General features: G+C 44.2%; 2 protein-coding genes across 2 annotated transcripts; one reads left to right on the top strand and one right to left on the bottom strand.

Annotated features, from left to right (window-relative positions):
• Positions 1 to 5,444: 5,444 nt before the first annotated feature.
• On the bottom strand, positions 5,445 to 12,245 carry LOC309336706 (uncharacterized protein). The gene is made up of 5 exons (XM_081852903.1): positions 11,754 to 12,245; positions 10,448 to 10,571; positions 8,812 to 8,891; positions 8,477 to 8,609; positions 5,445 to 7,367 (listed from the first exon to the last, which is right to left on the bottom strand). Exons 1-5 carry the CDS (start codon positions 12,150 to 12,152, stop codon positions 6,166 to 6,168), a joined length of 1,938 nt encoding a protein of 645 aa, XP_081709029.1. The 5' UTR covers positions 12,153 to 12,245; the 3' UTR covers positions 5,445 to 6,165.
• A 6,405-nt stretch (positions 12,246 to 18,650) lies between these two features.
• Positions 18,651 to 24,058, top strand: LOC309336596 (uncharacterized protein). The gene is made up of 2 exons (XM_081852602.1): positions 18,651 to 18,729; positions 21,130 to 24,058. The coding sequence occupies exons 1-2, from the start codon at positions 18,693 to 18,695 to the stop codon at positions 23,412 to 23,414; spliced, it is 2,322 nt and encodes a 773-aa protein (XP_081708728.1). The 5' UTR covers positions 18,651 to 18,692; the 3' UTR covers positions 23,415 to 24,058.
• The last annotated feature ends 844 nt before the right edge of the window (positions 24,059 to 24,902 follow it).

Here is a 24,902-nt window from a genome sequence, read left to right as displayed (position 1 = left end):
TAAATATTAAAAATATTAAAAACATCCCTGAACATATCTGAAGAAGTGTGCATGCACATGAAAGCTCATACCAAGAACTAACTTAGTTGGTCTTTAAGGTGCTACTGGAAGGAATTTTTTTATTTTGTTTTGACTATGGCAGACCAACACGGCTACCTATCTGTAACTGAACCTTAGAAGGTTATAATAATAATAATTTATTATTTATGCCCCTCCCATCTGGCTGAGTTTCCCCAGCCACTTTGGGTGGCTACCCATCAAGTGTTAAAAATAGTACAGCATTAAATATTAAAAATATTAAAAACATCCCTGAACAGGGCTGCCTTCAGATGTCTTTTAAAGATAGGCTAGCTGCTTCTTTCCTTCACATCTGAAGGGAGGGTGCTCCACTAAGGAGAAGGCCCTCTGTTGGTTAGGCGCAGGAGGAATCGTAGAGGGGGAAGAGACCCCCGGGGGTCATCCAGCCCAACCCTGCTCGGACATTAGAACGCCAGATTGTTTTTTTTTTATATAAATATTTTATAAAGTTTTAAAAAGAGAACAAACATGAGAAAAAACAAAAACAAATACACAGAAACACAAAATTATACAATACATTAAAAAAGAAGAAACAATTTAAAAAACAGTTTAAAAAACAAAACCCTCTTTAAAAAGTTTAAAAAGACAAAAAAGAAAAAAGAGCACAAAAAAATCCCTCTTTTTAATCCGCAACTTTAGTTAACTTATTTTCTTGACTTCCTCTCATCTCCCTTTTTTGTATCCCTGTTAAAACTTATATCAGCAAATTCTTGTCCAACTTATTTGTCTAATCATCCGTCCAATCTTATTTTAAACCTCATCGCTGGAACCCTTTCTGTTCATTTCAGTACCATTAACATTCAATAATTTTACAATATTTCTGTAGATAAATTTTAAATTTCTTCCAATCTTCTTCCACCAACTCTTCTCCCTGGTCTCGGATTCTGCCAGTCATCTCCGCCATCTCCATGTATTCCATTACTTGCATCTGCCAATCTTCCAGAGTGGGTACATCTTGTTTCTTCCAATGCTTTGCTATAAGTATTCTTGCTGCTGCAGTGGCATACATAAAGAAAGTTCTATCCTTCTTTAGCACCAATTGGCCAACTATGCCCAGGAGGAAGGCCTCTGGTTTCTTAGGAAAAGTGTACTTAAGTACCTTTTTTAGTTCATTATAGATCATCTCCCAAAATGCCTTGATCCTTGGGCACGTCCACCAAAGGTGAAAGAATGTACCTTCAATTTCTTTACACTTCCCACATTTATTATCGGGCAAATGATAGATTTTTGCAAGCTTGACTGGGGTCATGTACCACCTATACATCATTTTCATAATATTCTCTCTTAAGGCATTACATGCCGTATATTTAATCCCGGTGGTCCACAACTTCTCCCAGTCAGCAAAGATAATATTATATCCTACATCTTGTGCCCATTTTATCATTGCAGATTTTACCGTCTCTTCCTCAGTATTCCATTTCAACAGCAAATGATACATTCTTGATAATATCTTAGCATTTAGAACGCCAGATTGATGGACAGGATATAATGGTTAGAAAGGACTGACATAACCCGAAACCAGGAAGAAGGGACGTTGGATAAAACTAGAATGAGAATTTCTTTTTATATATCTTTTTATTTTTGGAATTAGTGTAATACTAATGAAATATAAGAATGTGCTGGAAAGGAATTAATTGGCTTTAGCAGAAAGGTTTGGTAAAACAAGAATATGTAAGATTGGATTGATATTAGATGAAAATTCGAAAATATAATATGTGAGGATAAATAATTAAGGGTAAATTAAGAGAGTATGAATTTGCTGAACAAATTTTCAAATGAAATACAAAAACGGAAGGTGTGAGGAAGTCATGAGAATAAGTTAATGAGTAAGATATCAGAAAGAGGGATTTTTGGTTTTCTTTTTTCTTTTTTTATGATAATTCTGGTTTTTGTATTTTGATCCTTGTGTTTTTTCTTTTTGTTTACTGTTTTGTAACTCTTTTTCTTGTTAAAAATTAATAAATATCATTTTAAAAAAAGAATCTTTTGCCCAGCGCGGGACTCGAACGCAAGACCCTCCTGCTCTAGCGACTGAGCTATCTCTCTCCCCCCCCCCCCCCGCCCTTCCCAAAACAGTGCCTGAGCCTCCCAGGTGCACGTTTCTTCAGGTTTCATCCAGTGTCTCTGGATCATCCGTGCAAAAAATATAAATAAAGAGGGGGGGTGCCAAAGAGGTTTGGGGGCCGAGCCTTGCGCATGATGCTCCTGCCCCGCACCACATGACCAGAAGTGTGGGCTCCCCGCCTCTTCCCCCACCCTCTACAATCAGCTGCCTGTGGGAGCCTATCTGCTCTGCTCATAGTGAAATGGGTTTGACAGTGAGGAGACACAAGGGAGCAAACAGTTATTGTGGGGAAAGACCGGGGTTTTGCTTTGTATAAAGTGTTGCAAGAATTTATATATAGGTTGGGGGGGTTGCCCCTCCAGCAGATATCATGCACATGCAGCCCGCTACCGAACTCAGCACAATTGCTTTTGTGACTTTTGTGATTTGTCCCCACAAAACACTTCATCACAGTTTCTTCCTATCTATTCAAAGGGCCTTTGCTGCACGATACCAAATGTAAGAATTCACTGATAGATGTACCTATGTACTGGCTCACTGGGAAAACTTCAGAATTTCATATAGACATGTGAGCTCAGCTACTCAGCAGCCCCTCTGCCTGAGTGATAATTCCTGGCATCCTGATACCTGAGTGCCAGACAGGTAGCCATTCCAGAAATAACAAACCCAGATGAAGACAAAAGGGTGTGATTAAGTTGGCTGGCAAACAGGAAAATATAAATCTCTCTTGTTACACTTGATGGGTGTTTGGTGGAGGGCAAGGAGAACCATGGGGCAGGGTCCAGGATGCTCAGATTACTGCCACCAGACCTCGCCTTTCATGATGTAACCGTGATGTATGAGTGATGTAGTTTGGGGGAGTGTAACATGGGGATTAGCAGCTAATAAAAGTTTGGGGGCTCTTTCGTTTGGGGCTTCCATCTTGTTCCACCTTGTGGCAGGTGGGAGTCCTGTTGCGACAGTCTTCAATAAAGACCAAGCCTACTGGCTGCTGTTTTGCTCTGGTATTCCTGGCTGGTGTCCTTGATTTTTTGTCCAAGGGAGCCCTCAGATTTCTCCGCTAACAAAAGCAAGGTGTGTAAAAGATAGAGGAACCCTCCATGCTCCCATTGCAAAACATCTGAGGGCTTATGATAATAAGAATTTATAATAATAATAAGAATGCTCCAACTACCGCACAATTGCACTCATTTCACACGCTAGCAAGGTTATGCTTAAAATTCTACAAGGCAGGCTTAAGCAGTATGTGGACCGAGAACTCCCAGAAGTGCAAGCTGGATTTCGAAGGGGCAGAGGAACCAGAGACCAAATTGCAAACATGCGTTGGATTATGGAGAAAGCTAGAGAGTTCCAGAAAGACATCTACTTCTGCTTCATTGACTATGCAAAAGCCTTTGACTGTGTCGACCACAGCAAACTATGGCAAGTTCTTAAAGAAATGGGAGTGCCTGATCACCTCATCTGTCTCCTGAGAAATCTCTATGTGGGACAAGAAGCTACAGTTAGAACTGGATATGGAACAACTGATTGGTTCAAAATTGGGAAAGGAGTACGGCAAGGCTGCATATTGTCTCCCTGCTTATTTAACTTATATGCAGAATTCATCATGCGAAAGGCAGGGCTGGATGAATCCCAAACCGGAATTAAGATTGCCGGAAGAAATATCAACAACCTCAGATATGCAGATGACACAACCTTGATGGCAGAAAGTGAGGAGGAATTAAAGAACCTTTTAATGAGGGTGAAAGAGGAGAGCGCAAAATATGGTCTGAAGCTCAACATCAAAAAAACGAAGATCATGGCCACTGGTCCCATCACCTCCTGGCAAATAGAAGGGGAAGAAATGGAGGCAGTGAGAGATTTCACTTTCTTGGGCTCCATGATCACTGCAGATGGTGACAGCCTGCTCCTTGGGAGAAAGGCGACGGCAAACCTAGACAGTGTCTTAAAAAGCAGAGACATCACCTTGCCAACAAAGGTCCGTATAGTTAAAGCCATGGTTTTCCCAGTAGTGATGTATGGAAGTGAGAGCTGGACCATCAAGAAGGCTGATCGCCGAAGAATGGATGCTTTTGAATTATGGTGCTGGAGGAGACTCTTGAGAGTCCCATGGACTGCAAGAAGATCAAACGTATCCATTCTTAAGGAAATCAGCCCTGAGTGCTCACTGGAAGGACAGATCCTGAAGCTGAGGCTCCAATACTTTGGCCACCTCATGAGAAGAGAAGACTCCCTGGAAAAGACCCTGATGTTGGGAAAGATGGAGGGCACAAGGAGAAGGGGACGACAGAGGACAAGATGGTTGGACAGTGTTCTCGAAGCTACAAACATGAGTCTGACCAAACTGCGGGAGGCAGTGGAAGACAGGAGTGCCTGGCGTGCTCTGGTCCAGGGGGTCACAAAGAGTCGGACACGACTAAACAACAACAACAACAATAATAAGAATTTATTATTTATACTCCGCCCATCTGGCTGGGTTTCCCCAGCCACTCTGGGCGGTTCCCAACAGAATAATTAATAATAATAATAATAATAATAATAATAATAATAATAATTTATTATTTATACCCCACCCATCTGGCTGGGTTTCCCCAGCGACTCACTCCTCCGCAGACTGATACAAAGTGGTACCCAAACTTCATTTAGCAGGGCATCCCCACCTTCAAGCCTTCCCTCTTTCTGTGGGGGTGCTGACCTTGTTCAAAGGAAGAAGCAGCAGCCTTGAAGGGCATCGTCCCACTTCCCTGTCACCTGCCTGTATTTGAAGAACACACAGCAGCAGAACAGAAGAAAGTCTGGATGTAGGGGGGGGGGCAGCGAGAAAATAAGGGTCACTTTTGTTTTCTCACTGCCCTGACCCTCGAAAAAGCCTAGACCCAGACTTACGCTCAGTGCTTTGTGGCCGAAGGGTGTCAAGCAGCCGGCTGTCTGGTGCTTGAGAGGAACCGCGATCGATATCAGGAGATTCGACAAATGAATTGCCCTGCCCTCCTATGGAAGTTGGCCAACAGGGCTGGAGACAGATAACTATCTGGCTTACCAGCCCACACAGAATTTCCCACCGTGAAAGAGCAACCGACACATGGAAACAAAAGGGTAACTCTCCTGGGGAGCTTCCATCTTACAATTTTGACCCTGTAGGGAAAGGTCCACGAAACATAGGCCCAAGAGAGATTGGAGCAGAAAGAGATGAAAAAGGAAAAGGCCTTTTGACCTCCCTGCATTCAGATTTGACAGGTGTCACTGCAGGTGTCTCCAGCCCCTCCCCTCCATGCTGAGGTATGAGGACAGGCAACAAAAACACAGTTTAAGACATTTATTTCACTTATTTATACAAAACGCTCTATCCTGTTTTTCTAGCACCAACATACCACGCAGAGCATCCCTTCCTTGTTTTACACACCTGTGTCCAGTACTGTAAATATGCATTTCTTCTTCTTTTAGATGCCTTCAGAAAGAGAAACGAAGCATTTCTTAAAGAGGTTTGCAACCCAAAGTCCACTTAGATGAGAAAATGCACCCAGCTCCTCCCAACGCCAGAGTTACGCTTGTTCAATGATACCCCAAATCTCTCCCTATCCCCGTTCCTCCACCCATCAGTCGCAGGAGTGAAACAAAGTTTGACATTTCCTGCTAGGACCACCCTGGGCATCCATCACATGATATATGTTTGCTTGCTTGTTTGTGTGTCAGTATCTACACACATACACACACTAGCAGAAAGCAACTGGTGTCGCTCAGGAATTCTAACAAACCCCAAAATACTGAATTCATACATGGATAATGTAACTTGTTTGCTCCTAGGGCTGCACCCCTCTCCCTAACCAGGGGGACACCCAACCAGGATCTGGCCCCAAATCAATTTGGGGTCAGGGTTAATGTTTAATTGGGGATTTAAAAAACCCTATATGTTTTGGGGGGGGGGAGAGCCTTGAATTCATGAATTCATATGGTAATGCTTTCCACACTCACAGAATTCACATGCTTTTCCACTGAGTGAATTATCTGATGATAAGTAAGAGTTATAGTCTATCTGAAGCTCTTTCCACACTCCAGGTACTTATATGTTTTTGCCCCTGAGTGAATTCTTTCATGACAATGGAGGTATGCCCTTGTATCGAAGCCGTTCCCACATTGCACTGGTATGGTTTCTCCTGCGTGTGAATTCTTTGATGAGAAGTGAGGTCCCTGCTCAGACAGAAGCACTTTCCACACACCAAGCACTGATACGGTTTCTCCCCTGTGTGAATTCCTTGATGATAGGTGAGATTTGCCTTTTGTGTGAAGCCCTTTCCACATTCCAAGCACTGATACGGTTTCTCCCCGGTATGAACTCTCTGATGAGCAGTAAGAATCGTCTTCTGTGTGAAGCACTTCCCACATTCCAGGCATTTGTACGGTTTCTCACCGGTGTGAACTCTTTGATGGCGAATGAGGTCTTTGTTCAGGCAGAAACCCTTCCCGCACTCTGAGCATTTATATGGTTTGTCTCCGGTATGAATTTTTTGATGAGAAGTGAGGCTTGTCTTTTGCATGAAGCTCTTTCCACACTCCAGGCATTTATGTGGTTTCTCCCCGGTGTGAGTTCTTTGGTGATAAGTGAGATCGCACTTCCGAATGAAGCTCTTTCTGCACTCCAAGCATTCGTACGGTTTCTCCCCAGTGTGAATTCTTTGGTGGTAAGTAAGAGTTAAATTCTGCCTGAAGCTCTTTCCGCACTCCAAGCACTGATATGGTTTCTCCCCTGTGTGAATTGTCTGATGACAGGTGAGATTCCTCTTCTGAGTGAAGCTCATTCCACACACTAAGCACTGATATGGTTTCTCCCCTGTGTGAGTTCTCTGATGATCAGTGAGCTTCGTCCTGCTACTGAAGAACTTTCCACACTCCAAACACTGATAGGGTTTCTCTTCTCTGTGAATTCTCTGATGATTAGTGAGAGTTCTGTTTTGTCCAAAGCTCTTCACACACTCCAAGGGTGTATAGGCTTTCTCCACCGTGTGAATTTTCTGATGAGTTTGATAAGTGAAACTTTTGTTCTCATGAAAAGCCTTTTCACACTCTAAGCACCGATATGGCTCCTCCCCTGTGTGAATTATCTGATGTGAAGTCCTCTTCGAATGGAAACTCTTTCCACACTCCAGGCACTGATAAGGTTTCTCCCCAATATGAATGCTTTGATGTGTAGCAAGATCAGAACTATGATGAAGGTCCTTTCCGCGTGCTGTAATGAAAATAGAAAAATGAGGTAGAAACAGAGCTTTTGTGACAGACCACATATAGGTGGTTATATTCTGATGACAGAAAACACCAAGACAAGATGGGAGAGTCAGAGTTTTTGATTCTAAAGGAGTCAATTTAGTGGGTGTGACATGGTGGAATTGAGGGAACAGGGAGGGACATAATTCGCAGAAGACATGCTAATGCAGTTTCTTTAAAAAGAAAAGAAAAAACAAGGTTAACATTTAACAAAACCAAACCCTATTTTTAAGGAATTGTCAAAATTTGAAAATCTATTGTGCGTCAGGGCAAGACACAGAAAATAATTCACCAATTTGAACTGTTGTGCCAAGTTCCATGACTATACAACAGGATTTTTCATGGGCACCTGGGAAATTATTACATTCATCAGTTTAAAAAAATCTAATGTCGTTATTGAAGCTTCTTTGCAAATATGGATTATGTATACAGATATGCCCATATACCGGTATATCTCTCACTTTTACAAACTGTTGTTTTAATTGTGTTCTAGTTTTAATTGCTCATATTGAGCTCCAAGCATTGTTAGCCAACTTGTAGATTTCTGTTCAATGGAAAGGGGGGGATATAAATGTTTTGATAAAGAAAAATAGCTAAATCCTGCTCGATGGAAAGAAGGAGGTACAGTGGTGCCTCGCAAGACGAAAAGAATCCGTTCTGCGATTCTCTTCGTGTAGCGGTTTTTTCGTCTTGCGAAGCAAGCCCATTGACAGCTTAGCGGATTAGCGCTATTAGCGGTCTAGCGGCTTTTAGCGATCAGCTGAGAAGTGGCTTATCAGCGGATCAGCTGTTAAGCGGCTTAGCAGCTTAGGAAAAGCGGGAAAAAAGCGGGAAAAACCTGTGGGAACTCGCAAGATTTTTTCGTCTTGCGAAGCAACCCCATAGGGAAATTCGTTTTGCGAAGCGCCTCCAAAACGGAAAACCCTTTCGTCTAGCGGGTTTTCCGTCTTGCGAGGCGTTCGTCTTGCGGGGCACCACTGTACTAAATTGTTGGGATTCTGCAAAAACAGAAGCAGCAGCTAAAATTAATATATAATTTCTAAATAAATATTATAATCCACTAGGGAAATATACTTTTACTGAGAGAGGCCACGATCCCACAGTTCTCCTCCATGACTTCTTTGTGTAGAGCTCTTTGGTCAGGATGCAGAAGAGCCCACTCCTCGGCCGTGAAACACACAGCCACATCCTCAAACGAGGCTGGGTTCTGAAAGAAAAGCAAATATTTTCCTCTTTATAGATAACCAATTCATAAAACTCACCAATGCTGCCTACCTGCAACCCCTGCATCCACAGCCTTCCTGTTAGGCAACTTCCTTGACCCCATAACTCCCCCCCCCTTTAAATGCCAAAATATAGACACACCCTGACTACCCCCTGGCAGCCTCCCCACTGGTCCTTCCCCTTACCTGGTCCGTTGCCACAGCAACCGCTTCCCTTCCACCAGATATAAATGGATGGTTAAGTCTCGCTGGCATCATTCCATCGCCTGTGAGAGACAAAGGTGGGGGACAGAGATCAGAATGTGTTTGTCTCAGAGGTTAAGTGGCCCATGTTTAAGCACCCCCTTGACATTACAAAAGGTCGTGTATATTACAAAATGTCATGTATATTACAAAATATTATGTATATTACAAAATGTTGTGTATATTACAAAATGTCATGTACACTACAATCTGTCATGTATATTTCGTTATATAGACGCTTTCATTTTCAGTACAGTCAAACCTTGGTTCCCAAACGCCTCCGTTTTGGAACATTTCAGCTCCCAAATGCCAAAAACCCGGAAGTGTTCTGGTTTTCAAACGTTTTTCGGAAGCCAAACATCCGAAGCGGCTTCCGCTGAAGTGCAGGAATCTCCTGCAGCCAATCAGAAACCCTGCCTCGGTTGTCGAACATTTCAGAAGCCGAATGGGACGGATTACATTCGACAACCAAGGTTTGACTGTACTGTGCAAAGACATCTCTCCCCAGCTGGGATCTTGGCAAGTTGGCTTCCATGTGTTCAAGTGCTGAAAATAAACATCACATTGAACTGTGGAAAAGGACCAGAAGGAAGTGTATCTCGCCCCGCTGCACATGTGTGCGCGCGCATATGTACACGTACACACACACACACACACACAGAGCAGAGTCACGAGAACCCAGAAGGATTTCCTGGAATTCTTTCATAACACTGGGAAACCATTTTTTTCCATTTTCTGTTGCATGAGATTTTTCAACTGTTCTTATATGTTCTTTCAATGCTGATTTCAAATCTGAAATCAATTTTCATGTACATGCTTTAGTTATCTTGCACTTTCCGACTTTTGCCGACATGTCATATTTACATTGGGGATAAGTGGACACTGATACGTTGATCTACCCTAACCACATGGTAATTATTGTTTTGCAAACTTAATTTTTCTTTATTTTTATAGTTTTGTAACCTAACCTAACCTAAATATTTGTATTTTTCAGATCGGACCATATAAGAACATATAAGAACAGTTGGGAAATCTCATGCAAAAGAAAATGAAAAATTTTTTGTTCCCCAGTATACTGTGTATCCCAAGGGAATACATTTTTTTGCATACCTCCAACTGTACATAGATATACATGCCATTTTTAATGCTATACATGTCATGTTCAATGCTATATAATTCACTTACATTTATACTCATACTGTACTACTTTGGCTATGTGTTTAATAATACTAATAATAATAATTTATTATTTATACCCCGCCCATCTGGCTGGGCCTCCCCAGCCACTCTGGGCGGCTTCCATAGAAACCAAAAATACAGTAAAATATCACACGTTAAAAACTTCCCTGAACAGTGTTTAATAAAATATTGAATTCTTGCATTGTGAAAAACAAAGATTATGGTGAAAAGTGAAAAACAGGAATTGCAAAAAAACTAGAGCTTACAAAACAAAACCAACTTCAATATGAAATCAGCACGTCTAAATCAGGTTAGAACAACTGCAGGAGTCAATGCAACAAAAATTTTGTTTCCCAATGATTAATGGAAGGAGACCAAGTTCAAATTCATGCTCCATTACCCAGCAAGATGGCGCCTCCCTCCTTCTCCTCCTGCACCTTCCACCTTTGCAGGGGAATCTCTCTGATGTTCTCTGGAGCCTTCACAGCATATGGGAAATCAGTGGCGACTTCTGTGGACAGACCCTTAACCGGAAAAGAGGGAACCGGGGGGGAGGATGAGAAAAGGAGAGTTAGCGGCAAAGGCGTTGACGTTTGGGACACTTTCAGAACATAGCTGTCAACCTACAGATTTGAAAATAAGGAACCAGCAGCCTCGAGAATAAGGGATCAGCAGCCAAAATAAGGGATTTTGCTTGGCTTATACAGAAATCCGGCACTGATGGAGCCAGGCTGCTTTGGCTGCCACTGACTGTGTTTTGCGGGGGGTTGGACTAGATGATCCTAAGGGTCTACAACTCCGACCAAAGAAGAGGGGCAGACAAAACTGATGAACGACGTGGAGATGGCAAAGCTTCCAGGCAGAATTAGAAACCAGGAAGAGGACCTCTTTCATAAAGAAGGGGGAAAGTTTATAATTTAGTTGAAAAGCTATTGTCAAGAGTTACATACATTGGTAGGATTGACAGAAAACCTGTAGTAAAAATTTGAACTATGGACAGACAAATGATTTATAAAAATAGAGTTATGAAAGGGATGCAGAGGGGGAAATCACTACATTAAGATGCTGCACTGGTTGGAGGGGATGCTAAGCAGCACGTCGGGGCTGCTGTTGTGCTGGCGTGAGGAGTTCCATCGGCCCTTCCCCGCCCGAGAGGGAGGGAGGGAGGGAGACTCTCGCCCACGCCGCCCGTGAGCCCAGAATGAGGCGGTTGCGGCGCTGCGACGGCCGCTGAAGCGCTGCCCTTCTGCGTCCCTCCTCATCCCCCTCCCTCAGGCCGCCTCCCCAGCCGCCGCTGCCACCTCCGGCTTCCCCTGGCAGCGTGGCGGAAGTCTCGCAACCGAGGGGCTGCCTGCCCGCCCGCCACCACCTATCTCCTCACGACGCACCCCTGAAGTGGAAAAGGGAGAGACAGAGATGTGGCAGCTTGTGCACATGCTCTCTCTCACGCGGCGGAGGACCCCGAGCCGCTGCTTCCCTCCCGAGCCGGGCAAGCATGAAACCCGGGAAATTTAAGGGACATCAAGGGACATCATCAATAAGGGACAGCAGCAGGACGTGGCGCTGGGATAAGGGAGTTTCCCGCCAAATAAGGGACGGCTGACAGCTATGTTTCAGAAAGGATTTGAAAAATATAGAGAGTTTTGGGATTTTCTGCTTCATGCTCCTCAGCCCTTTCAAACCACCAGAACAAAACTTTTTCAAACCTGCGGATCTTTCGGCTTCCTGTCCTCTGCCTGGCTCAGGAGGAAACCTTCGGCCAGAGCCACCGCCTGGGAACAGGTCTCTGCTCCACATTCCCTCACCCAGCTTTGCATCTCCGGGGGGAGGACAGCCAGGAACTGCTCCAGGATCACCAGGTCCAGGATCTGGGTCTTAGAGTGAAGCTCTGGCTTCAGCCACCGACGGCAAAAGTCATGAAGCAGGTTGCAAACCTCTCGGGGCCCCTCGGCCTCCTGGTAGTGGAACTGCCTGAAACGTTGGCGCTGAGCGTCTGAGCTGAGGGCGTCCTCCGCACCCAGGATATTCTGCACAATTCTTTCCCAGAATCCCTCACTCCTCCCAACCCGGGTGGTGTCAAGGCCAGCTGTGCCTTGTCCATCCATGTTGGGTCTGTGCTCCAAGGAATCCTCTGGCTCTCCCCTCTTCTTCCAATCTGCCTTTTCAAGGCAAAAACTGTCCTGGTTCAAGATACAACCAAGCCCCTGCAAAGTGAAGAAAATGGCTTGTTAGTGAATCATAGAATTGTTACGGCTAGAAGCTTTCCATTCACTAAAGCTGGACGAGTCTGGCTACGAAGCAGCTCTTTGGACTAACAGATGGACAACAAACATGGGTTCTCCAAGTCCTTATGGGGCTAAGTTACTGCAAGGCTGAAAGGAGGAAGACTCAGCATCTGACACCCAGTGGCCTGAAGATCTCACTGCTCTTTCTACATCTGATTGCATGGCTTATAATAGTCACTTTCATTTAGATCTCTATTTGGGCATCTGGACTGCTTATATTTATGTATAAATAAATATTTATATTTACGTATCTACAGGACCGCCTCTCCTGGTATGCCCCGCAGAGGACCTTAAGGTCCATGAATAACCATAGTTTAGAGGTCCCGGGCCCTAAGGAAGTCAGACTATCCTCCACCAGGGCCAGGGCCTTTTCAGTGATGGCTCCAACCTGGTGGAATGCTCTGTCCCATAAGACTAAGGCCCTTCAGGATTTAACCTACTTCCGTCGGGCCTGTAAGACAGAGCTATTCTGCCTGGCCTTTAATTTGAATTCAGCCTGATCTCTTATTTCCCTTCCCTTCCCTCCCCCTCCCATTTAATGAAGATTACCCGCTCTGAGACCCCACTGCTAATTCTCCCCTGGCCTCCTTGCTGGCCCAAATAGGACCAATTCAGCCAGCTAGCCCTAAATTGATTTTTGAATTTTATTGTTATTCATATTTTATGCTGCTTTTATAATTAAGTATCTTAAATTTGTTGTTAGCCACCCTGAGCCTGGTTTTCTGAACCAGGAAGGGCAGGGTATAATAACAATTATTATTATTATTATTATTATTATTATTATGATTATTATTATGATTATGATGATTATTATTATTATGTCTCTCCCATATCAGTCTCTAGAGGTGAGGGGAGACAGACTTTCAGCTCCTCATCAGGCAATGGTGTTTCCACCTGCCCTAGCCCACCTAGCTTTTCCCAGACTATGAACAGCAGCAGCAGTAGCAGGGAATATTTCATTCATTCAGGGATATATTTTTTAAAAATAGTTTCATAAGTTGTGCTTCTTTGTTTCTCAATTTGATCCTTTACATGGTTTTGTATGTTTTGAGGTATTTTACGCATTGTGATTTGCTGTTACTTTTATTGATTATATATTGGTAATTCTTTATTGTGGTTGAACTGCTTAATTATTATTTGCTGATGTTTCCTATTAGATTCTGTTGGATTGTTGAATGTTGCTTTGTTTCATATAAGTTATTGGCTGCAGGAGCTTCCTGCAGCAAATCAGAAGCAGCGCTTTGTTTTTCAAACTTTTTGGAAGTCGGATGGAACGGATTCCATTTGACTTCCGATGTATGGCCGTACTGGGGATTAGAGGGCAGTTATGTTGCGTGAAGGCTCTGGATTAAAGGCTTCCATGCCCCTGGGAATCAGGGATCCTACATCCATCCTTCTCTCCAGTCCATCCCTTATGGCTCTCAGCCTTCCACTGATTCCAGCCCCCCCCCCCAATCCTCACTGCGTAATCCATAAACCACTCTCACACAAGCTAAAAAAGCCAATGCAATTCTGGGCTGCATCAATAGGAGTATAGCATCTAGATCAAGGGAAGTAATAGTGCCACTGTATTCTGCTCTGGTCAGACCTCACCTGGAGTACTGTGTCCAGTTCTGGGCACCACAGTTCAAGAAGGACACTGACAAACTGGAACGTGTCCAGAGGAGGGCAACCAAAATGGTCAAAGGCCTGGAAACGATGCCTTATGAGGAACGGCTAAGGGAGCTGGGCATGTTTAGCCTGGAGAAGAGGAGGTTAAGGGGTGATATGATAGCCATGTTCAAATATATAAAAGGATGTCACATAGAGGAGGGAGAAAGGTTGTTTTCTGCTGCTCCAGAGAAGCGGACACGGAGCAATGGTTCCAAACTACAAGAAAGAAGATTCCACCTAAACATTAGGAAGAACTTCCTGACAGTAAGAGCTGTTCAACAGTGGGATTTGCTGCCCAGGAGTGTGGTGGAGTCTCCTTCTTTGGAGGTCTTTAAGCAGAGGCTTGACAACCATATGTCAGGAGTGCTCTGATGGTGTTTCCTGCTTGGCAGGGAGTTGGACTCGATGGCCCTTGTGGTCTCTTCCAACTCTATGATTCTAAGCTGTTTACTTCCAACTGGTACCTGCTGCCTTAGATTAAAAAGGGTTCCCGTTTTCAGCTGTGCTTCTGTACTCCGGGACAAAAACAAAAGCACAGGTCAGGTGCTGCATGTCTGAAAGCACACACCAACACACACGAGTGTCCACCGTGCCTGCAGACCCTCCAAGTGTCCCTATTTTCCAGGGATTTACAGAAGCCATCCCAGTTTCTGATTTGATCCCGGAATGTCTCGCTTTTCCCTGGGACCTCCCTATTTTCATCGGGGAAATGCTGGAACGTATGTAGCTATCCGACCCCGACCCCCCCCCAGCCCTGTACAGGGAAGTTTTTTAATGTTTAATATCTTATTATGTTTTTATATTTGTTGGAAGCTGCCCAGAGTGGCTGGGGCAAACCATAGGATGATGATTATGATAATATTAAACAAGCGAGGTCCCAACCAAAGAAGAATGACAACTTAAACTGATGGAATATGCACAGCTTGCGGATCTAACTTACAGAATATGAGAACAAGAAGAACATTTGTTTAAAGAAGATTGGAAAATGTTTATTGACTATATGGGGAGATTGTGTACACTTGAAAACGTTGGCAGCATCAAGATAAATTCAACAGTGTAAATAAGTTTTGGTGGAAGTAATAATGGAATACTGAATGCTTTAGTTTATATAAAATATGCAGGGATTTATGCTATGCAAAATGAACCATGGAAAGAGAAGAAGGGAAGTCGCTGATATTTCAAGGTTGTCTAAATGAATATTCAAAGTTGTAAAACAGAAAACTTAATAAAATTTATATTAAAAAGTAAAAATGAAAATGTTGGAGGGTATGTGCCTGACTGTGGTGGCGGTGCAAATCCTAACAGAAGCGCAGCTGATGATTCTCGCCCAGCCCCCCAGCCCAGCCCTGCAGACCTACTTGAAACCTCCCCACTGCATGAAACATCCAAGGGGCCTCTTGCTGGCTGCAGAGAGGAGGGAGAAAGAAGCCCAGATCCCTAAAAGCTTGTGTGCAGGGAAGTTTTTAATGTGTGACATTTTAATGTATTTTTAATCTTTGTTGGAACCTACCCAGAGTGGCTGGGGAAGCTCAGCCAGATGGGCTGGGTACAAATTAATTATTATGATTATGATTATTATGTGTTGTGTTGGGCAAATCCCAGGTAAATCTACTGCAAAGGCTGCCTCCCTATGGGGTAAAGTGGGGCCAGGGTTTGGCTCCCTACACACTCTCAGCCGGCTACCCCTAACCCCCCAACCCCACATTTTCTCCCCATTCAAAGCCTGGGATCCCGGAATCTCACCACTCCCTTTCAGGTCCTCCTAGGCACCCACCCCTGCATCCCAGGGACCCCTAACCTTCAAATAGACAATTTTTTTGGGGGGGGGGCTCACCAGATCCCAGGTGGGGCCACCGATGCAGCGCTTGGGGGAGACAGAAGACGCTTCCCTACAAAAGAGGTGGGTTGGTGGGGGGTGAAGATGCACTTCCGGTATGAGACCACCCTCCCCTTCCTCTCTAGGAATCCTCTCCACTTCCCCTTCCTCTCTAGGAATCCTCTCCACTTCCCCTTCCTCTCTAGGAATCCACTCACTTCCCCTTCCTCTCTAGGAATCCTGTTAAAGTTCCTTTAACCCTTTAGGATGTTCAGCAGCCTCTTGAAGCCTCTTGATCAGGGGTCAGCAACCTTTTTCAGCTGCGGGCTGGTCCACTGTTTCTCAGACCATGTGGGGGGCTGGACTATATTTTTTTTGGGGGGGGGATAAACAAATTCCTATGCCCCACAAATAACCCAAAGATGCATTTGAAATAAAAAGACACAATCTTTGTTGTTGTTTAGTCGTTTAGTCGTGTCCGACTCTTCGTGACCCCCTGGACCAGAGCACGCCAGGCCCTCCTGTCTTCCACTGCCTCCCGCAGTTTGGTCAGATTCATGCTGGTAGCTTCAAGAACACCGTCCAACCATCTCATCCTCTGTCGTCCCCTTCTCCTTGTGCCCTCCATCTTTCCCAACATCAGGGTCTTTTCCAGGGAGTCTTCTCTTCTCATGAGGTGGCCAAAGTCTTGGAGCCTCAGCTTTACGATCTGTCCTTCCAGTGAGCACTCAGGGCTGATTTCGTGAAGAATGGAGAGGTTTGATCTTCTTGCAGTCCATGGGACTCTCCAGAGTCTCCTCCAGCACCATAATTCAAAAGCATCAATTCTTCGGCGATCAGCCTTCTTTATGGTCCAGCTCTCACTTCCATACATCACTACTGGGAAAACCATGGCTTTAACTATACGGACCTTTGGTGATGTCTCTGCTTTTTAGGATGCTGTCTAGGTTTGCCATCGCCTTTCTCCCAAGGAGCAGGCGTCTTTTTAATTTCGTGGCTGCTGTCGCCATCTGAAGTGATCAGGGAGCCCAAGAAAGTAAAATCTCTCACTGCCTCCATTTCTTCCCCTTCTATTTGCCAGGAGGTGATGGGACCAGTGGCCATGACCTTCGTTTTTTGATGTTGAGCTTCAGACCATATTTTGTGCTCTCCTCTTTCACCCTCATTAAAAGGTTCTTTAATTCCTCCTCACTTTCTGCCATCAAGGTTGTGTCATCTGCATATCTGAGGTTGCTGATATTTCTTCCGGCGATCTTAATTCCGGCTTGGGATTCATCCAGCCCAGCCTTTACTCATGTAAAAACACACTGATTCCCAGACCATCTGCAGGCCAGATTTAGAAGGCGATGGGGCCGCATCTGGCCCCCGAACCTTAGGTTACTACCCCTGCTCTTGATCCTTTGTTGCTGGGCAGGGGATTATATGCAATAATAATAACAACAATAATAATAACTTTTATTTATACCCTGCCCTTCCCGGCCACAGCTGGGCTCAGGGCGGCTAACACCAATAAAATCACAGTGAAAACATAAGGGGGGGGACCAATTTAAAATGCAGCACGTGATTGGCTAATGGATATAGTTAAACAATATTGAAGTATCAGATCTGGAAGGACGTGATAATAGATTTGATTAGCATGCTTAATTTTGGTATGAGAAAACAACGGTGCACAAGGGATTCCTGAACCACATTATAAGGAAATCAATTTACCAAGTATGTGACAAATATAAGAATTTATTAGAGAACAAGACACCTTTGTGGCTTTCCCCTTTAGAAACTATCTGTAAAAAGATACGAAACTGGGCAACATACAAAGATCTGTTAACAGAAGTAGAAAACAAATTAAAGGTGAAAGAATATGAGGATATAAAAGCTCTGTTAACAGATTGGTTACAATATCGCCTTATAAATGACATATTCAGAGGTGACAAAGAGAAGGACTTTGGGAAGGAATACTCAAAGTTCAAAAAGGAGTTATTAGAAAATAATGAGAAATTGTTATCAAGAATGTACAAACCACTGTTGGAATGGGAGACGAAAGATGAAGAGGTTAAAGCTGTAATGATAAACTGGGCAAAAGACAGGTTATACTATACCACTTGAATCATAGGAAAAGTTGTGGAAAGAGATTTTAAAATTCACGGCATGTAGTTCATTAAAAGAAAATGAGATGAAGATGTACTGATGGTATTTGACTCCAGTAAAGCTTGCTGAAATGTATAAAGATATCTCTAATTTATGCTGGAAATGTAAGGATAAGGAAGGAACTATTTTTTCATATGTGGTGGACGTGTAAAAAAGTAAAGGGCTTCTGGGAAATGATACACAGTGAATTTTTAAAAATTATTAAAATTACGTTTGTTAAAAAAAACCAGAGGCTTTTTTACTAGGAGTAAGGAAGCAAGAGACGGTTTATTTATGCGACTACAGCAGCCAGAATGCTACTAGCCCAGATGTGGAAAGAAGGAAAGGTCCCAACGAAAGAAGAATGGATAACTAGATGACTGGCTAAGAAATATAATTATATGCAAGGAGAATAAAGGGGGGGGATGGAAACCAGGGGGGCAAGGGGAAAAGCCATTTATTGCAAATTTGGATTGGATATCTATGTACCAAAAGGAAAAACGTTGTTAATTTGAAAATTGAAAATAATTATAATAATAAATAGTTTAGAAAACGTTTTGGGGCTCCCGTGCAGCTGATCCAGCGGGGCTTTCCGGAGGCGAGACCAGCGCCTCTCCTCGCTCTTTGCCCGGAGAAGCCCAGAGGCTCCTGCCGCTCGGCTCCGAAACGGTTAAGAGCAGCGGCCACAGAGCTGAGATTCCTAGAGCGGAGAAAAAAAGGCTGACGGGAGAATAGCAGCTTCCGCTTCCTGTCCCGCTTTGTCGAACATGGCGGCGGCTGTTCTTCCTCGCGGAGGCGCTGGAGGTGCGTCATATTATTATATATTATAACGGGGGGGGGGTGGAGTGGGGGCGCTGCTGGAGGGAGTTGTGGGGAGGGATTAAAAAAAAAACCCCCGTTAGGCAAACCATTTCAATGTAAGGTTTTTTTTCTGCGTCTCCTTTTTCTCGTCGTCAGTTTATCCAGATTTTCACGTTATTATTTTTTAAGACCTCTTGAAAATTGGTCAGCATTTTGGTGCAGATTTCTCCTAATGGACGCGCTTTTGCAAAGGGTATTTCCCCAAATATTTACATTTCCCATAATTAATGCATTCTGTATTTAATTCCGCTAAAATAATGCGTTTATACGTTTTTCCCCCTTTGTATGGGGGTAGGACATCTTCTCCCAATGGAGGGGCAGATTTTTCTCCTCCTCTCCTCCCTGCAGGCCAACTTGGGCAGGTGGGGGACCTTCCTTGGGCTCCCCATAGGGCTTGGGGTCAAGGCAAACCCTTAAGCATTGGAAAACCTTCTGCTGGGGCTCCCCCTGGAACTTGTAATCATTTTTATCCGGCCTGATTTTATTATAATTTATTAAAATTGTATACCTCCCTATACCCACAGGCCTTAGGGCAGGATAAAATTGCAATATAAAAACTCAAAGTACATAATCAAAACATAAACAAAATCAACCCAATAACACTCCCTCCCCAAAACACACACACGTTTTAAAACATTTGTGTTTCAATTAAATACAGCAGTTTCTGCAAGAGGAGTTCTGGGCAGAAGAGGTTAGAAAAAAAGGAGAAACACGCAACTTCAAGTCCACATTAAAATTCCAAGCGTGGCTAAGGCCTTACTTAGGCTACTACTACTACTACTATTACTACTACTAACACCCCTGAGCACCCTCTCCCACCACTGTCTTGCCTGGATAATGGACTGGATGAGGGCCAACAAATTGAAGCTCGATCCAGATAAGAGTGAGGCTCAGTTAGTGGGTGGTTCCCTAGAGCAGATGGCTGGAAGGTCGCCTGCTCTTGATGGGGTTACACTTCCTCTGAAGGAGCAGGTTCGTCGCTTGGGGGTTCTCCTGGATCCTTTGCTGTTGCTCGAGGCTCAGGTGGCCTGTAGTGCCTTCCATCACCTTTGGCTGGTAGCCCAGCTACACCCCTTTCTGGACAGGAATAGCCTATCTACCGTTGTCCATGTTCTGGTAACTTCAAGGTTAGATATAGATATGTGTTATACGTAGGTCTGCCTCTGAAGACAGTTTGGAAACTTCAGCTAATGCAGAAGTCAGCGGCCAGGTTGCTCACCGGAGTTGACGGGTGAGCATATTACCCCCATCCTGGTCCGACTGCACTGGCTACCAGTTAGTTTCAAGGTGCTGGTTTTGACCTATAAAGCCTTACATGGCTCAGGATCACAATACTTCAAGGGCTGCTTCTTTCCATTATGAACCTAGCCGGATCCTGAGGTCCTCCTTCGTGGGCCTCCTCCTCACGTGGTCTGGAGGGTGGCAACACGAGAACAGGGCCTTCTCTGCAGTGGCTCCCTGTCTGTGGAATGCTTCCTGTCTGTGGAAGTTCACCTGACGCCTCCCTTATACTCCCCATGAATCAGAGCATGCCTTGGAAACTCTCTTTCCTCTCAAAGCATCTCCTTTTTTATGTCCATGGAGCTTTCATGGCATAATACTGGAGTGGGTTGCCAGTTTCTTCTCAGGTGGATCACATTTAGTCTAAACTCTCTGCTGACCTGTCTGTCTTAGGTGGCCCTGCACGGCATAGGTCATAGTTTCTCTGAGTTATTCAAGCCCCTTCGCCACGACAAGGCAGTGATCCATGAAGGGGTATACACCTTTAGGTGCCATGCAAACATGTTCCTTTTTAACCAGGTTTTTGCTTGATATGTTTGACATCCTATAGTCTTTTTCAAACGTGGCTCTTTTTTGGGGGGTGTTATTGGGTTGTTTTTATTCTGATTATATATGATGTGATCTTTTCTGTGAACCATGCTGAGTCCTCCGGGTGTAGGGCAGTATATAAACTCAATAAATAATAATACCATATTAATGCAATACTAATACTTTCATTATTTGTACCCCACGGATCTGACTGGGTTGCCCCAGCCACTCTAGCTGGCTTCTAACAAATATAAAAGCATAATAAAACATTTTAAACTTCCCTCTACATGGCTGCCTCCAGTTGTCTTCTAGAAGGTGTATAGTTGTTTGTTTCCTAGACATCTGACGGGATAGCTTTCCACAGGGTGGGCACCACTACCAAGAAGCCCCTCTACCTCGTTCCCTGTAAGTTCCCTTCTCACAGTGAAGGAACTACCACAAGGCCCTGGGACCTGGATCTTGGTGTCCTGACTGAATGATTGGGGTGAAGACATTCCTTTAGCATTTCATCAGTTTGCCTTTTTATTCCATCAGGAGATGTTGAAGGGATGCTGGCAGAAGGGGAACAATCAGAAATGTCACCAAAAGGACCCAAAGAACAAAGGAATCGGAGGGTTCAAGATGGAGGCAGCAGGCGAGAGGGGAGAGGAAAGCAGAAGCCGGCGGGTGACTTTGGTACGTCTCAGGGTGGTGAAAATCAAATTCACAGAGAGTGGAAAAAGCATGAATGCACCGTGTGTGGAAAGAGATTTGGTCGTCGCTCAACTCTTACTATACATCAAAGAGTACACACAGGGGAGAAACCGTATACATGTTCAGAGTGTGGAAAGAGCTTCAGTCACAGTACTGCCCTTATCTTGCATCGAAGAACTCATACAGGAGAGAAACCATATATATGTTCCGAGTGTGGAAAGAGCTTCAGTGAACGTGGTCATCTAACTAGGCATCAAAGAACTCATACAGGGGAGAAACCATATATATGTTCCGAATGTGGAAAGAGCTTCAGTGAACGTGGCAAGCTTACTAGGCATCAAAGAACTCATACAGGGGAGAAACCGTATAAATGCTTGGAGTGTGGAAAGAGCTTCAGTGACAGTGGTACCCTTACCTTGCATCAAAGAACTCATACAGGGGAGAAACCGTATACATGTTCAGAGTGCAGAAAGAGCTTCAGTGACAGTGGTACCCTTACCTTGCATCAAAGAACTCATACAGGGGGAAAACCCTATACGTGTTCTGAGTGTGGAAAGAGCTTCAGTCGATGTGGCCAGCTTACCTTGCATCAAAGATCTCATACAGGGGAAAAACCGTATACATGTTTAGAGTGCGGAAAGAGCTTCAGTCAATGTGGCCAGCTTACCTCGCATCAAAGAACTCATACAGGGGAGAAACCGTATACATGTTCAGAGTGCGGAAAGAGCTTCAGTCGATGGGACCAGCTTACCTCACATCAAAGAACTCATACAGGGGAGAAACCGTATACATGTTCAGAGTGTGGAAAGAGCTTCAGTCAGATTAGCAACCTTAAGTTGCATCGAAGAACTCATACAGGGGAGAAACCGTATAAATGCTTGGAGTGTGGAAAGAGCTACAGTCACTGTGGTACCCTTACCTTGCATCAAAGATCTCATACAGGGGAAAAACCGTATACCTGTTCAGAGTGTGGAAAGAGTTTCAGTCACATTGGTTCCCTTGCCTTGCATCAAAGATCCCATACAGGGGAGAAACCGTATACATGTTCCGAGTGTGGAAAGAGCTTCAGTCAGAGTAGCTACCTTAAGTCGCATCAAAGAACTCATACAGGGGAGAAACCGTATACATGTTCAGAGTGTGGAAAAAGCTTCAGTAAGAGTTGCGGACTTAAGTCGCATCAAAGAACTCATACAGGGGAGAAACCGCATACGTGTTTGGAGTGTGGAATGAGCTTCGCTCGCAGCAATGCGCTTACTAGACATCAACAAACTCATCGAGGCAGCAAACCTTGTAAATGCTGGGAATGTGGCAAGAGCTTCAGTCGCATCGACTACCTTTCCTCGCATGAAAGAATTCATATAGGGGAGAAACGATATACATGTTTGGAGTGTGGAAAGAGCTTCAGCCAGAGTTCCAGCCTTACCTTCCATCAAAGATTGCACACAGGAGAGAAACCTTATAAATGTTTGGAGTGTGGGAAGAGCTTTAGTCGTGGTAGCCAACTCAGGTTGCATCAAAGAACTCATACAGGGGAGAAACCGTATACATGTTCGGAGTGTGGAAAGAGCTTCAGTTGCAGTAGCTCCCTTACGTTGCATCAAAGAACTCATACAGGAGAGAAACCGTATACATGTTCGGAGTGTGGAAAGAGCTTCAGTCGCAGTAGCTCCCTTAAGTCGCATCAAAGAACTCATACAGGAGAGAAACCGTATACATGTTTGGAGTGTGGAAAGAGCTTCAGTCACCATAGCGCCTTTAAGCCGCATCAAAGAACTCATACAGGAGAGAAACCGTATACATGTTCGGAGTGTGGAAAGAGCTTCGGTCACCATAGCGCCTTTAAGTTGCATCAAAGAACTCATACAGGAGAGAAACCGTATACATGTTCGGAGTGTGGAAAGAGCTTCAGTCGCAGTAGCTCCCTTAAGTCGCATCAAAGAACTCATACAGGAGAGAAACCGTATACATGTTTGGAGTGTGGAAAGAGCTTCAGTCACCATAGCGCCTTTAAGCCGCATCAAAGAACTCATACAGGAGAGAAACCCTATACATGTTCGGAGTGTGGAAAAAGCTTCAGTCGTAGTAGTAACCTTACTAGCCACCAAAGAACTCATAGAAACTCATAGAACTCTTAGAAATGTTTGGCGTATGGAAAGAACTTCAGTGGCAGGGGCTCCCTTCCTAAACAGTACAGAACTCGTACAAGGGAAACATTTTGAAAGGGTTGGCGTGTGGAAAGATCTCTAATCATATCAAATAACTCCTACAAAGAGTAAACCAATGATCGTGTTCTGGTCCCCCCAGGACAACCATTATTGGAGTGGAAGAACTTTCTGACAGTAAGAGCTGTTTTGACAATGGAACAGTCTCCCTCGGGAGGTGGCGGGCTCTCCTTCCTTGGAGGATTTTAAGCAGAGGTTGGATGGGCTTCTGCTATGGATGCTTTAGCCGAGATTGCTTCATTGCTGGGGGTTGGACTAGATGACCCTTGGGGTCCCTTATAACTACAGTTCTATGATTCTATATACACCAGAACCATCATCTGCTAGACAACTGTTGTCACAAGCTTGGCAAGTCCAGAGATATACTTGATCATCAGATAATGCTAATATTATTCACTTGGAATGTGCTGTTTGAATCCATGTACAATTCTAGGTGCCTATTTTATAGTTTTGCTTTTCATATCCTAATTCTCATCTGCTGTTATATGTAGCATTCCCAAAGGAAGGAAGGATTGGACTCTGATTAATAAAATACACACGAGGCTTGACCAGCAAGACTTTGGGAGGGGTGCATATAATAATTCCCCCCCCCTGGCCCAGGTTGTTTTATTCACAACAGAACTTTTTACACAGTGTTCGTAAGAACCGATCAGATTTCCTCTGAGCATTTCAAAAACCCCCACGTGGGACAAGGTCAGATCAGTAAAGGAAGGAAGGAAGGGTGGTATTCACCATCTCTTTGTGAACTCTCTTCCTGAACTCTCTTCCTGGCCCTAAGATCTATCTAAAGATTAACAAACTACATCAAAGTAACCTATTAACTTTATGGCCTAGGGTGCCTGGTGCAGCAACTGGTCTGTGTCCTAGAATGCTTATAGGTGCTTGTCAGACATAGAGAAATGGGCAGTAGAGAAAAATGGCGTAGATGCAGAGGCTTGTGGGATTTGATCAGAATTTTTTGTCAATGAATCAAACCCAGGCAGCGCAATGCTTTCATCGCGGACACAATGGCTTGATGCATATTTTATCATTCCTCATTATAATCCCGTCTGATCACTAGTTATAGCTGCTATCTCTGTTTCATATACATCATAAAATGAAACAGAAAAATCTTTACAAAAATAAAATCTACACCTACACTGGAAAAAAATAATGGGATCTGTTCACATCCCTCATGGTTAGATTACTGCAATGCACCGTACAAAGAGATACCTTGAAGGTTGGGCCACAGGCTGTAGCTGGTGCAGAACGCAATAGCCAGGTGGCTTGTGTGAGCAAGGTAAAAAAGGTAAAGGATCCCTGACCAGTTAAGTCCCGTCAAAGGCAGCTATGGGGTTGCAGCGCTCATCTTGCTTTCAGGCCGAGGGAGCTGGTGTTTGTCCACAGACAGCT

Source organism: Podarcis erhardii (genome assembly GCF_964252035.2).
Source record: "Podarcis erhardii genome assembly, chromosome: 2".
Taxonomy (NCBI): Eukaryota; Metazoa; Chordata; class Lepidosauria; order Squamata; family Lacertidae; genus Podarcis; species Podarcis erhardii.
This window is presented reverse-complemented; position numbering and strand designations above follow the sequence as displayed.

Excerpts from the sequence above, each read along its gene's own strand:
- LOC309336706 (XM_081852903.1), bottom strand. The coding sequence starts at position 12,152 with ATGGATGGACAAGGCACAGCTGGCCTTGACACCACCCGGGTTGGGAGG. Across the intron at positions 10,572-11,753 it reads GGAAGCCGAAAGATCCGCAG|GGTCTGTCCACAGAAGTCGC; the intron begins GTTTGAAAAAGT and ends TTTCCGGTTAAG. Across the intron at positions 8,892-10,447 it reads GGGAGGCGCCATCTTGCTGG|GCGATGGAATGATGCCAGCG; the intron begins GTAATGGAGCAT and ends TGTCTCTCACAG.
- LOC309336596 (XM_081852602.1), top strand. The coding sequence starts at position 18,693 with ATGGCGGCGGCTGTTCTTCCTCGCGGAGGCGCTGGAG. Across the intron at positions 18,730-21,129 it reads TCCTCGCGGAGGCGCTGGAG|GAGATGTTGAAGGGATGCTG; the intron begins GTGCGTCATATT and ends TTATTCCATCAG.